Raw genomic sequence first — 14,912 nt, forward strand, 5'->3', positions numbered from 1 at the left:
TGCTGTAGAGATTACATGACACTGTTCCTGTTGCCGAAGCGATGAACTCTGATATTAAACAATCCTCAACTGCACTCATGCAGTATTGCAAAGTTACAGTAAGTGTTTAACCTCCTTAAAACCTTTTTGATGCCGCTGTGACTGCCTTTGAGCTGTAAACGCACTAATTGCTTCACATGTTGCCAGTTTTCACTGTAAGATGTGATTGGCAGAGAGCTGAAATAACTCACATTCTATAACACACTTAAATTTCACACCTGACAACTCATTTGCACTGAGATGAGAGAGAATGTGTGTGTGTCTGTGTGTGTGAGGAAGAAAACACACACTTGCATGTACATATGGACCTCGGCGACAGCTGTACTGGACTGAACGTCACACACACACAGCGAGAGACAGACAGATATGGGGGAGAAGTGAAGGAAACTGAAGGAGGACAAAGAACGGAAGAAAAAAAGCCTTGGAGGGAGAGGTCAGATTTACTTTTTAAGTTTAGGTTGACTACAGTTTATGGGGAGGTTTGGGTGCACTTTATTTTACAGTGCATTTATAAGAAATTACTGATAGTATAAGTTAAATAAATAGGTTTAAGTTGGGCTTAGGGTGCCTAGTTTTTACTTAGTTTTTGTAATTGCTATAAGTATATGACATGTACATGCAAAACTGTAAAATAAAGTGCTGCACAAGTTAATATAAGAAAATATATTTTGGTCATTGTAATTTCTTTTTTATCCACATTTATCAGTTGCTTTTTATAGTAAATTGTATACTTTTGAACAAAATACCTAATTAATTCTGCCAGTATGTGCTTGTAAATTCTTCATGCATTTTTTAAAGTCATGCAAAATAGTTGGTAACACTTCATTTTGATGGTGCATTTGAGTATTAGTAGACTGTCTGCATAATATTTGATGATACTGCTGCTAAACAGACATTTAACTGACTATAAGAAACTTTGCAAGTACATGTCAACAACTTACACTAACCCCAACCTAACAGTCTACTTATGATCTAATGAGAATTAGTTGGCATGTAGATGCAATGTAACTTCAATTCAACAAACAGACCATCAAAATAAAGTGTGACCAAATAGTTTTAGATGCATGTCACGTCAACTTCTCATTTGTAAATGCACACTGATTTGTTGGATATTGTTGATTGTGAATCATTGCAACTGTACAGGAAAATAGGATTTTGTTAGTAGTATAGTCAGAATTTTACATGTTAAACTTTGCTATGCAAAAATAAATAGCTTAAGGTGATGTTTTAAAGTATATGTTTAGTCTTCTAAATGGCTTTTTTAGTGCTATCATTATGTTGTGCTTATAGTTATGCACTATAACATAAATACTGGATGTAATTATTCATTCAAAAGGTGATTTAAATGTGATGTTATAATTTTCTCTGAAATGTATGCATGTTTTAATATGTAGTTTTGTCATATTTACAGGTTATCCACAGGGTTTTAAAAAGTCTTAATTTCTTACATTTCAAAAACAAAATTTTAGGCCTTAAAAAGTATTAAATGCACAGATATATTGTGTTGTAGGTGTTAAATCATTTTAAACAGGGCTTAATTTTAAAAGTTGTTGAAGTAATGTTCCCCAATCGGACCCAAACCCATCCAATCACCATCAGTCTATCTAAATAATGTTAGCATCTACATGTCAACTAATTCTCATTAGATTATAAGTAGACTGTTAGGTTGGGGTTAGTGTAAGTTGTTGACATGTACTTGCAAAGTTTCTTATAGTCAGTTAAATGTCTGTTTAGCAGCAGTATCAACAAATATTAAGAAGACGGTATACTAATACTCAAATGCACCATCAAAATAAAGTGTTACCAACTATTATAACACAGCTGTTAGACATTTTGCAGCAAATTTGTTTCATTAAATTCCCTGATCAGGAAAAGAAAACTAAAAACAATTACACAAATCCTCATGATAATAACAGCAATATGTATTCCTTTACATAATCTTCCCTTTACATAAAAATTATTTACAGAAGAAAGTATGAGAGGACATAATATTTATAAATAGACATGAAACTTAAGGTTTTATAACAGAAACGCATTAGGTTGAATAGGAGTTATACTCAATTAATTTGGAGCAAAAGCAAACAAATATATATTTTATGATTATTCGTGTAGTTTTCTTCATAATAAATATACTTTTAACAATGTTAAACTTGTCATTAAAAGAAAATCATGTTGAAAAACGTGTATATACTAAGAGTTTTCTTGTGTTGACACATTGAAATATGTGGATAAGAAATAACTACAAGTTGTTGTTTTCCCAATTCCATTGGTCCATCCGGGCCATTACCAAAAATCCTTAGTGTTTAGCCCTGCATAAGTCTAAAACATCATTCATAATGGTCTTAAAAAGTCTTAAATTTGACTTGATGAAACCTGCAGAAACCCTGTATTTCAGATGCAACTGTGATTTCCCTGTTCATGTGTCAAGTGTTATGTCCTGAGTTTGCAGTCAGGGCTTTGGATTCATGTGAACTCATGTGACATTTTTATAGTGAATTTCTCCTATTTTGAATCTGTCTCTGCTGTCTTAACGTTTTATTTTAGGTACAATGTCTTTGGTTTACAGCACACTAAGCAGTGATCATTTTTAGTGAATATATTTAATTTGACACAGTTGGCGTCTTATTAGAATGACATATGGGCTCATTAATAGAAAATGACTCCTAAGGGCAAATATCGCTCCTGTAAAAATGAAGTCTGTTATGGATGTATTTTGCAGAGCGTGTGTGTAAGATGACCTACCAGCTCTTGTTTATTTGGAGTCGCTCGGCTGGAATTCTGGGAAGGAGGGGTGAATGCTATTTCTGATCCCAGATTCCTGTATCTACACACACACACAAACACACACACTTATATTAACACAAGAAGATGCAGCGACGTCCATTCATTATTTTGGTGCTGTTAATCAGCTAGTTTGTTAATTTGCTTAGTTTTTGTAAGCCTTTTGTGCTTAAGGCATTCATCATGACAGCACATTTCAGAGATGCTTATCAACATTGCTGATGGTGTCCAGTTGCAGTCGTGCATGCAGCAAATCTCAGAGTGATTCACATGGACAGTTGCATGCTCTGGATCACAGCCAGAACCGTTTTTATCAGCCAGACTTTACTGAGCTCTGCAAATTCACGCATTGATTACATTTATCAGAGATCATGGAGACGTTTGAAGACTGAATCAAATGTTTAGAAACGATTCACGAATTGAAAGTAGATTTTAAGAAGCAATCTAAAAAAATTACTAGAAGTGGGCAGCATGGTGGCTCAGTGGTTAGCACTGTGGCCTCACAGCAAGAAAGTCGCTGGTTTGAGTGTCGACTGGGCCAGTTGGCATTTCTGAGTTTGCATGTTCTCCCCGTGTTGGCGTGGGTTTCCTCAGGGTGCTCCAGTTTCCTCCACAGTCCAGACACATGCACTATAGGTGAATTGGATGAACTAAAAATGTCCATAGTCAGTATGTGTGTAAATGAGTGTGTATGGGTGTTTTCCAGGCTGGAAGGGCATCCGCTGTGTAAAAAGTATGCTGTAATAGTTGGAGGTTCATTCCACTGTGGAGACCCCTAATAAATAAGGGACTAAACCGGAGAAAAATTAATAAATGAATGAGTAGAAGTGAAATGCTGATTTGTTTGTTATTTATTTTTAATTTTAACATTTAAGTTTTTTTTTTCATTGTCTTAAAGTCTTTATGACGACTGCAAGTTCATTCATTCGATTTCTTTTCGAATTAGTCCCTTTATTATTAATCTGGGGTTGCCACAGCGGAATGAACCGCCAACTTATCCAACATATGTTTTACGCAGCATTTCCAGCTGCAACCCATCACTGGGAAACATCCATACACACTCAATCACACACATACACTACGGCCAATTTTAGCTTACCCAATTCCCCTATAGCGCATGTTTTTGGACTGTGAGGGAAACCGAAGCACCCGGAGGAAATCCACGCCAACACAGGGAGAACATGCAAACTCCACAGAGAAACGCCAACTGACCCAGCCGGGGCTTGAACCAGCGACCTTCTTGCTGTGAGGCTACCCACTGCGCCACCGTGTTGCCCACGACTGCAGGTGAAATGCTGAATTTGATGTGTCTTTTGTTGTAAAATGTACTTTAATAATCCTGTATTAAATATTCTATCATTTTTGTCGTTGTATGTATGTCATTTGAAATGACCTCACATTAACAGCCCTCGAGCCAATTTAGGTCTTTTCTTAATTTGAATTATCCAGTCAAGCTGCAGTGATTTGTGGACCAGTTTCATAGACTCGGTGAGTATTTTTATCAAGTAGATCATAGGGATTGTTGCTCTTCATTTACTATATTGAGTCCTGTCGCTGGGTGGTTTTAGACCCTGTAATACTGTGTACATCTATGATACATGCAAACAGTGTTTTAGGGGCCTGGAAATGCTACATTTTGAAGGAGAAAAAAAACAATGAATTCGGACATTGTAAATTTAGCAAGTATTACATTACCCCTTGCCTACCACAACCACAGGATTTAAAAAAATAACAATTATGCATTTATAAATGATAAAAATCGTAATTAAAAACACACAGACCAAATAAACTTGTCAAATAATAATATTCAATAATAATAAATATATGTCATTCCTTGTTTTCAAAGAAAACAAGACATTGTGAGTTTTAATGAAATTTTACATTAGGCCTATGTTTTAGCTTGCCATGTACATTTTTTTTTATACGTCTGAATACACATTTACTGGCCACTTTATTAGGTACACCTTACAAGTACCAGGTTAGACCCCTTTTTGCCTTTAGAACTGCCTTGATCCTTCGTGGCAGAGATTCAACAATGTACTGGAAATATTGCTCAGAGATTTTGCTCCATATTGACATGATAGCATCACGCAGTTGCTGCAGATTTGTCGGCTGCACATCCCTGATGCGAATCTCCCGTTCCACCACATCCCAAAGGTGCTCTATTGGATTGAGTTCTGGTGACTGTGGAGGCCATTTGAGTACAGTAAACTCACTGTCATGTTGAAGAAACCAGTCTGAGATGATTCTCGCTTTATGACATGGTGTGTTATCCTACTGGAAGTAGGCATCAGAAGATGGGTACACTGTGGTCATAAAGGTATGGACATGGTCAGCATCAATACTCAGGTAGGCTGTGGTGTTTACACGATGCTCAGTTGGAACTAATGGGTCCAAAGTGTGCCAAGAAAATATCCCCCACACCATTACACCACCACCACTAGCCTGAACCATTGATACAAGGCAGGATAGATCCATGTTTTCATGTTGTTGACACCAATTTCTGACCCGACCATCCGAATGTGGCAGAAGAAATGGAGACTCATCAAACCAGGCAACGTTTCTCCAATCTTCTATTGTCCAGTTTTGGTGAGCCTGTGTGAATTGTAGCCTCAGTTTCCTGTTCTTAGCTGACAGGAGTGGCACCGGGTGTGGTCTTCTGCTGCTGTAGCCCAACCATCTCAAGGTTGGACGTGTTGTGTGTTCAGAGATGCTCTTCTGCAGACCTCGCTTGTAAAGAGTGCTTATTTGAGTAACTGTTGCCTCTCTATCAGCTGGAACCAGTCTGGCCATTCTCCTCTGGCATCAACAAGGCATTTGCGCCCACAGAACTGCCGCTCATTGGATATTTTCTCTTTTTTTTCAGACCATTCTCTGTAAACCCTAGAGATGGTTGTGCGTAAAAAATCCAGTAGATCAGCAGTTTCTGAAATACTCAGACCAGCCCGTCTGCCACCAACAACCACGCCATGTTCAAAGTCACTTAAATCCCCTTTCTTCCCCATTCTGATGCTCAGTTTGAACTGCAGCACATCGTCTTGTCCGTGTCTACATGCCTAAATGTATTGAGTTGCTGCCATGTGATTGATTAGAAATTTGCATTAACGAGCAGTTGGGCAGGTGTACCTAATAAAGTGGCAGGCAAGTGTATATACATAAAAAAAAATAAGAACATGATCGGCACATTTTCAATTTTGCAGACATTTTTTTCACATTTAAAACAATGCAATGAAATAAATTCATAACATTAAAATAATAATGGAAAATTTATTCCTAAGAGCCATAAGAGATGGTTCATAGAGCCATAATTTATGGATTTTCATATGGTCAAAATGTTCAATCCATTAAAAATAACAAACAACTGAGCATTCCTGGTAATAACTATATAATATTTATCTCTTGAGTGTGTGAAGTCTTGAAAATTGGCTGAATAAATTAAAGTGGATGAAAGTCAGGTAAAAATCTTTCTAAAGAGCATCAGTACAAGCATGCATTACTATTGCTGAACAAACACTTGGAGCAGCAGCATGTAATTCATTTAGCAACATGTCAAAACAAATGATGAAAACATCAACAACAGACCCGGGGAAACGCAAACGTGCAGAAGGTTGAAAAGCCTGTGAAACGCTGCAGCCGAGCGGCGTCTGTTTGCCATGATTGTGGAAACAAATGAGCAAACAAACCCAGATGCCCCCGAATAAATGTCACCTGATGTGTCAAGAACGCTTCTGATAGTTCGAGGCGAATGAAACAAAAGTAGGGCAACAGTGGCCTCCAGGCTGGTGCAACAAGCAGGAAACTGGGCCAGTGGGATATTCAAGACTTCTGCTGTTCTATACTGTATTTATACTCCAGAATATAAAGGATGCACTTTCCTCACACATGCATGTAAGCAGACTGTTTTGTTTTGTTTTCCTTTCAGCTGTCTGTGATCATGGCGGATCCTCCAACAGGCCCACCTGAGGACATCAACAAAACCAGCTTCTGGATGGTAAGAGAAATGAAAACAATGAGAAAATCTCCTTTAATGGTATCTTAGCAATGCAGATATTACTAAACAGAAAATAAGTTTTGACATACAGTTGAAGTCATAATTATTAGCCCCCCTGTATCTCTGTTTGATGGAAAGATTTTCTGAGCATAATAGTTTTAATAACTGATTTATTTTATCTTTGCCATGATAGCAGTACACTATATTTGACTAGATATTCATCAAGATACTAGTATTCAGCTTAAAGCGACATTTAAAAACTTAACTAGGTTAATTAGGCAGGTTAGGGTAACTAGGCATGTCATTGTATAACAGTGGTTTGTTCTGGAGACAATCAAAAACAAATATTGCTTAATAGGGCTAATAATATTGAGCTTAAAGTGGCTTAATAAAAAAAAAACATTTGGGAAATATTTTAAAAGAAAAATATTCACAAGAGGGTGAATAATTTTGACTTAAACTGTATTTACAGTAGGAAATCTTACTGAATGGCTTCAGCATGGTGAGAAAACACTTCAAAATCTAGTGAGGTTTCTGTGTAGCCTGCAGTAGCTACTGTAACCTCAGAAGCGGCACCACATAAAATAGTGTGTAAAATTCATTCTTTTTTTTTTCGGCTTAGTCCCTTATTAATCTGGGGTCGCCACAGCATGCCATTCACACGCATACACTACAGACACTTTTAGGTTACCCTATTCTCCTACAGTATATGGAAACCGGAGCACTTGGAGGAAACCCAGCACGAGGAGAACATGCAAACTTCACACAGAAATGCCAACTGACCCAGCTGGGAATTGAACCAGCGACCTTTTTGCTGTGAGGCGACAGCACTACCCACTGCGCCACCGCATCCCTAATGTATAAAATAATACTTACTAAATTGTCAATTAAAGGGATAGTTCACCCAAAAAATGAAAGCTTACAGTACTCACTATTAATTCGCCCTCAGCTGGTTCTATAGTACACTGTAAAAAATAAATCCGTAAAATTTACGGGAAAAAAAACAGCAGCTGTGGTTGCCAATACTTTACCATTAAAAATATGGTACAAAGCGTAAAAGTAATTTCTAATTTTTATGGTAAACTACTGTATTTCATTAATTTATAGAGGTAATATGGCTTTAATTTGATTTATCAATATCTCCACACATATTTTGTTTCACAGTTAGACACGTTAACACAGCCACATGCAGGTGGTGATGAATAAGTTACATAATGAACCAATCCTCATCACTAACAACTTTTCCCACAAGCAGAAGAGTGTATCAGTGTATAGAAGGTGCTCAGTGTCATTCACACAGCTAATAAACACCAGTATGGTAACACACATAACATTAAAGTCATGAAATAAACAGTTTATCAACATTAGATGTAACATAAATCTCTAATGTACATAACTGATGGGGAAACAACTAAAAAGATCCATAATAATGTCAACAAAAAGCATAATAAGGGATGTGCCATACAGGGAATTCTGGGAAAGTCAATTTACTGTTACTTGCCCTATATATTAAGGAAACATGCTGTTAACCAGGTTACGGAATTTTACTGTTGCATTTTTACAGTTTTTTACTGTTGAAATCACAGACATGTTTTACAGTGTAGGAAAAATAAATGCTATGGAATTTTATGCTGTAAATATGTTTTTTTGCTCAAATTTTGCTTGTTTAATAATAAGTACCAATAGTACGGTTGAAGTCTGAATTATTAGCCCTCCTGTATATTTTTCCCCACTTTCTGTTTAACTTGAAGAAGTTTTTTTCAACACATTTCTAATAGTTTTAATAACTCATTTCTAATAACTGATTTCTTTTATCTTTGCCATGATGACAGTAAATAATATTTGACTAGATATTTTTCAAGATACTAGTATACAGCTTAAAGCGACATTTAAAGGCTTAACTAAGGTAATTAGGCAAGTTAAGGTAACTAGGCAAGTCATTGTATAACAGTGGTTTGTTCGGTAGACAGGGCGCTAATTTATTGACCTTAAAATGGTTTTAAAAATGTAAAACTTGCCAAAATAAAACAAATAAGACTTTCTCCAAAAGAAAAAAATATTACCAGACATACTGTGAAAAAAAATTCAAAGGGGGGGGCTAATAATTCTGACTTCAACTAAAGAAAATTTCACTTTATATATATATATATATATATATATATATATATATATATATATATATATATATATATATATTTATATATATGTTACTTTTGTTATATTGTTGTTTGTTAATTTTTCTGTAACTTATATTGCCACAATATATACAAACACTATTGCTCAATAATACAAACAAACAAACTAACTATTTATAAATAGTGAATTGCGTCTATCTATTTAGTATCATCACTTATTATCAATCCTGATTTCAGCCCCAACATCAGAGTTGCTCTTTATAGAAATGTCTAAGAAACAAGACATTTGTCACAAAATAAATTAGTTCATTTAACCTGTTCTTGTTTCAAATATCTAACATTTGGAAAGAAGATTCTCACTGTACAGCAGAAATACTGGACACAATTCACTGTAGATTGTTTCATTGCAAAAATAACATCAGTTTAATTTCTAATTAATTTCTAGTTTCTTTTTGTTATCTCTTATAGCCAATAAACTATGTCCGGACAGTGCAGAGGACATCAGAGTCGTACCAGGCTTGTAAAGACATCATAGCGTGTATGAAGGACCGGGCTCATGTGGAGCGACAGTACGCCCGACAGCTGACCGAATGGAGCGACAAGTGGAAGTCCATCACTGAGACTCGTGAGCACACTGTTACTCACATTCAGCTTTAAATGAGGGGTTTTAACACAGAGTAGCTCTTTCCTGTAGCTCTGATAGAAGAGCATGGTGCTGATTGTACATGGGCCGGTATAAGATTCTGATGGTAAGGTAACCTTGGGTAAAAATATCAAGGTATTGTGATTACTGCTCTAAAATATGCTCTTTTTGAACATTGAGTGAAAAAACTACTTTTTTACTGCATTGAACACAATATATTTTATTTTAAGAAAATGTAAAAAATATTTTGGAGCAGTAAACGGACTGCCCGATGGCCCAGGGCCAGCGTATGAGATGCTCAGGACAGTATATATCATCATTACTGGCTTGATCGGGCCAGTGCTGCCTTGTCACTTGTTTAATTTGGCTGTGACTGTCAATTGTGTGCAGTTGGGGTGCTTTCACACCTAGACGTTTGTTTCGGAACCTGTCTCGTTTGCCCAGTTAGCACAGTCATATGTGCATGTGTGAATTCTGCAATCGTGCTCGGATCTGCGCCAAATCTACCGGTCCGAGATCGCCTGAATGAGGTGGTCTTGGCTCAATTGAAACGAACTCGATTACAGTGAGAAAGCAATATGATCCAACAATCTAACGAACCAGGCTATATCACAGTGTATTATGGCTGTGTAATATCCATATATACGCCTATATGAAGAGAGAATTATGTGTAGGACGGGATCTCAACATCTCAACATGTCTGTCTATCTATCTATCTATCTATCTATCTATCTATCTATCTATCTATCTATCTATCTATCTATCTGTCTATCTGTCTATCTGTCTATCTGTCTGTCTGTCTGTCTGTCTGTCTATCTATCTATCTATATAATTATTATTTGTTTATTCTTTAATTTAGTTTCATCAATTGTAATTTTTTTATTTGTCAGTTGTATTTAAATAAATACTATAAGTATACAGTTATATTTGGCTTTTGACACATTATTTAAAAAAATGTGGCTAAGAAATAGCTATTAACATTTTTTTTTTTTGGTTGGGCTGCTGAAAATTTTGGCTGGGCAAGAAAAAATCTGAACCACTGGCCCGATCGGGCCACTAGAAAAATAATCCTTATCGCTAAACCCTGACATGTCAGGCTAAAATAAATCATTGACTCCATTAAATAAATCATTGGCTAAATCAAGGCATCTTTGGAGATCTTTCTTTTTTCTGATATGAAGCAAAGCCCCACTGCATTGTTAAGGTATAGCATGCGTGTATGTCGGTGTATAAGTGATTTGCTTTTCAGATATTTTCAGATCATTAGCTTTTGATATGAAGATGCTTTTCTGCTGGAGATATTGTCCAAATCCTAAATAAAATAGTTGTAAAGCACACACGCACACAAAAAACTTACATTTCAGTTGAAACGGTGTAACAGGAAAATTTTAGCTTCTTTAAAACCTTGATTTTTCCAAACCATAGTAATTCTTGAAACCAGTTATCATCCCATGCCTAGTTTTGATAAAGCTAAGGATGTGGGTTTGAGTCCTGGGGAAAGCCTAGTGCCTTATTTATCAGGGGTCGCCACAGTGGAATAAACCGCCAACTATTCCAGCATATGTTTTACACAGCGGATGCCCTTCCAGCCACAACTCAGTACTGGGAAACACTCATACACACTCATTCACACACACACTCATACACTATAGTCAATTTAATTCATCCAATTCACTTATAGCGCATGTGTTTGGTCTGCGGGGGAAACCGGAGCACCCGGAGGAAACCTATACCAACACAGGGAGAACATGCAAACTCCACACAGAAATGCCAACTGGCCCAGCCGGGATTTAATTTAGCGACCTTCTTACTATGAGGCCACAGTGCTAACCTAAACCACCATGCTGCCCCTAATAAAATATGTATCTTCAATACAATCACCCAAATTAATAAATGTGACCCTAGACCACAAAATCATTAATAGGGGTCAGTATATTTAACATTTATTTTTAATTTAATATATTTCATTAATAAATAAATAAATATATATATATAATTTTCTGTATAACTTTTACGTGTACTTCCCTACATCCAATCATCTCGCAGTGAAAAAGAACAAGCCACACCCACCGTTTTTCATTTAATATTGCTTTTCTCTAGGAACTGCGTCACAATATGAATAAATAAGGAGCAGCTTCTGGTTCATGCAGACTGTAAGTTTTTTTTGATTTTCACTAAAGTGTTTGTTTTCTGTCTTAGGGCCGATGTACGGGTCTCTGTTGCGGGCCTGGCAGTGCTTTTTCTCTTCCACTGAACGTCTGTCTGCGCTTCACACCTCAGTCTCCCAGTCTCTGGTTTCAGAAGACGGAGAGCGCATCCACTCATGGCAGAAGGAGACGTTCCCAAAGAAAATGTTCTGCGGATTCAGAGAGTCTTATGACCTCGAGACGGCTTTCTCACGCGCTCAGAAGCCCTGGGTGAAAAGATTAAAGAAGGTGAGGGTGAACCGCTGATAATCGCTGGAGGGCGCAGACTGCTTCTGGTTAACAGCCGTTAATCAGATGAACTCTTTGCCCTCCCATTGGTTCAAAACCCCACTCAGTGTATCAGTGCATTAAGACAGGAAAAACTATATTGTTTTATTTTTTTGCAGGTCAGTTTTAAGCTCTATTTTACTTTCATAACATTTCTTCTTTCAGACTAAGAGAAAGAAAACATCCAAAATACAAATTCAGGAGCTTATTTCATTAAACTTCAGATTTCAATTACAATACAAACATTAAAAGCCTTTTTTTCCTGAAATCTTTACATTTTTATTCACATCTACAGTTAAAGACTACATTATTAGCCCTGTATTTTCCCCCCTAATATTTCCCAAGCGATGTTTAAAAGAGCAAGGACATTTTCACAGTATTTCCTATTATATTTTTCTTCTGGAGAAATTCTTATTTCTTTTAGTTTGGTTGAAAAAAAGAATGTAAAAAATATATTTATAATATATATTGTAGTATTTATGCACTACCTGAAAAAAGTCTTGTCGTCTATTCAAGTTTTAGGAACAACAAATAATAACTTGACTTCTAGTTGGTCATTTGGTATCAGAAGTGGCTTATATGAAAGGTAAAGGCCTCTAGATTATGCTTATTTGACCAAAATAAAATATGATCATGGCTTGATTTTTAGTAAGGACAGTAAGGTCTGACTTTGCTTAGACAAAAGTCTTGTCACTTAACAGAAATAATGTCCAGTATAGAATATGTGGTCATGCTGCAGTGGAAACAGAATGAATATTGTGTCTGACTCCATCATGAGCTTGGAGGACTGCATCCATACATCTCTGCAATGACTCACTGATTCACTGACTCACTGACTCACTGATCACTGATTAATAAAGTCATCTGGAATGGCAAAGAAAGCGTTCTTGCAGGACTCCCAGAGATGCCTTCTTCATCTCACCCCAGACATGCTCAATAATGTTCATGTCTGGTGACTGGGCTGGCCAATCAATTCAATTCGATTCACCTTTATTTGTATAGCGCTTATACAATGTAGATTGTGTCAAAGCAGCTTCACATAATAGGTCACAGTAAATAGGAACAGAATCCTGGAGCACCTTGACCTTCTTTGTTTTCAGGAATTTTGATGTGGAAGCTGAAGTATGAGAAGGAGCACTATCCTGCTGAAGAATTTGCCCTCTCCTGTGGTTTGTAATGTATAGGGCAGCGCAAATGTCTTGATACCTCAGGTTGTCAATGTTGATCATCCACTCTGCAGATCTCTCGCACGCCCCCATACTAAATGTAACCCCAAACCATGATTTTTCCTTCACCAAACTTGACTGATTTCTGTGAGAATGTTGGCTCTATGCTGGTTCCAGTAGGTCTTCTGCAGTATTTGTGATGATTGGGATGCAGTTCAACAGGTGATTCAAGGAAAAAAATCAACCTTCTGCCACTTTTCCAAATGATCAACTTGAAGTCAAGTTATTAATTGTTGCTCTCAAAACTGGGATCTATGACTTTTGTCAGGTGTATATGTATATATGCAATATTATAATATTTTGAATATCAAATATTTTCTTATTATTTTTTTTCAATTGGCTCCAGAACAAATCACTCTTGTCCAATGGCTTGCCTGATTATATTAGTTAACCAAATTAACCTAGTTAAGCCTTTGAGTTGCACTTTAAGCTGAATACTATTAGAAATTAATTATAAATACAATTATGTTTAAAAAAATCTCCTCTGTTAAACATCACTGAAATGTCACAAGAGGGCTAATAATTTTGTATTTATACTGTAATTACAAATGTCAATATTTGCAGATATGTTTATCTACAGTATATTTCAAATTCAGTTTCATTCATGTCTACAATAAACTTAAATGCATCAAATTTTACAGTTTTATAAAATAAAATATAAATAGACCAATATGATCAAAAATAGAGCTTGATTTGTTCCTATATAAGTCATCTTTTATTCCAAATAAACTCTTTTTTTTCCCTGTCTGTTGCTTTTCCAATGCACCCGGTTGAAGAGTGAAGATAAAATAGAGAATTTCCATTGCAGTTAATGGCAGAACAGAGAACTGAATATAATTTGAAAAGCACTACATGATGCTAATAATAAATCTCGGTGTCTCCATTAGCTGGAAAAGGCTCGTGCGGTGTATCATAAGTCATGTCAGAGAGAGCAGAGCGCTCAGGAAAAAGAGAATCAAGCCAAACTCAAGGCCGACCTGAGCGAAAGCAAACTGTCCAAAATCCAGCAGACCAGAGAGAAAGCCACGCAGGAACGCACCAAGGTTAGTCTTTCTTTTATTTTACATTATTTAAGCATGAAATGGAAAGTTGCAACAGTCTTGTTTTCAGTATTGTGACGTATATCTGAGTGAAATGGCTTTTCAATAGAAAAAAAAAGATATATTTAATCAAACGGGAAAATGATTGGATGGTTGTGGTTTTCTATTGGTGGATATGTATGTAAGTCACGCCCACACTCCATTTAAACACCAATCAGAGAAGAGATGTGGAAAAGGGAGGAGAACTTTTAAAATATTTGGATTTAGTATCAATAAATCATTTATAATTAATTCATTCATTCATTTTCTTTTCGACTTAGTCCCTTTATTAATCAGGGGTCACCACAGCGGAATGAACCGGCAACTTATCCAGCATATGTTTTATGCAGCAGATGCCCTTCCAGCTGCAACCCATCACTGAGAAACACCCATACACTGGACATGGACTCTGGGGGAAACCGGAGCACCTGCGTGCGTCACAGCAAGAAGGCTACTGGTTCGAGTCCCGGCTGGTCCAGTTGGCATTTCTGTGTGGAGTTTGCATGTTCTTCCCGTGTTGGCGTGGGTTTCCTCCGGGTGCTCC

General features: G+C 36.6%; 1 protein-coding gene across 1 annotated transcript in view; it reads left to right on the forward strand.

The window, feature by feature from the left end:
• Positions 1-291: 291 nt before the first annotated feature.
• zgc:91999 (uncharacterized protein LOC445104 homolog) overlaps positions 292-14,912 on the forward strand; it is a 28,501-nt gene continuing 13,880 nt past the window's right edge. The window contains exons 1-5 of the mRNA XM_056450531.1: positions 292-472; positions 6,743-6,811; positions 9,415-9,571; positions 11,789-12,024; positions 14,177-14,332. Of these exons, the coding sequence (XP_056306506.1) occupies positions 6,755-6,811; positions 9,415-9,571; positions 11,789-12,024; positions 14,177-14,332 (606 nt within the window). The 5' untranslated portion in view covers positions 292-472; positions 6,743-6,754. The remainder of the gene's footprint in view (positions 473-6,742; positions 6,812-9,414; positions 9,572-11,788; positions 12,025-14,176; positions 14,333-14,912) is intronic.

Source organism: Danio aesculapii, chromosome 24, assembly GCF_903798145.1.
Source record: "Danio aesculapii chromosome 24, fDanAes4.1, whole genome shotgun sequence".
In the NCBI taxonomy this organism is placed as follows: domain Eukaryota; kingdom Metazoa; phylum Chordata; class Actinopteri; order Cypriniformes; family Danionidae; genus Danio; species Danio aesculapii.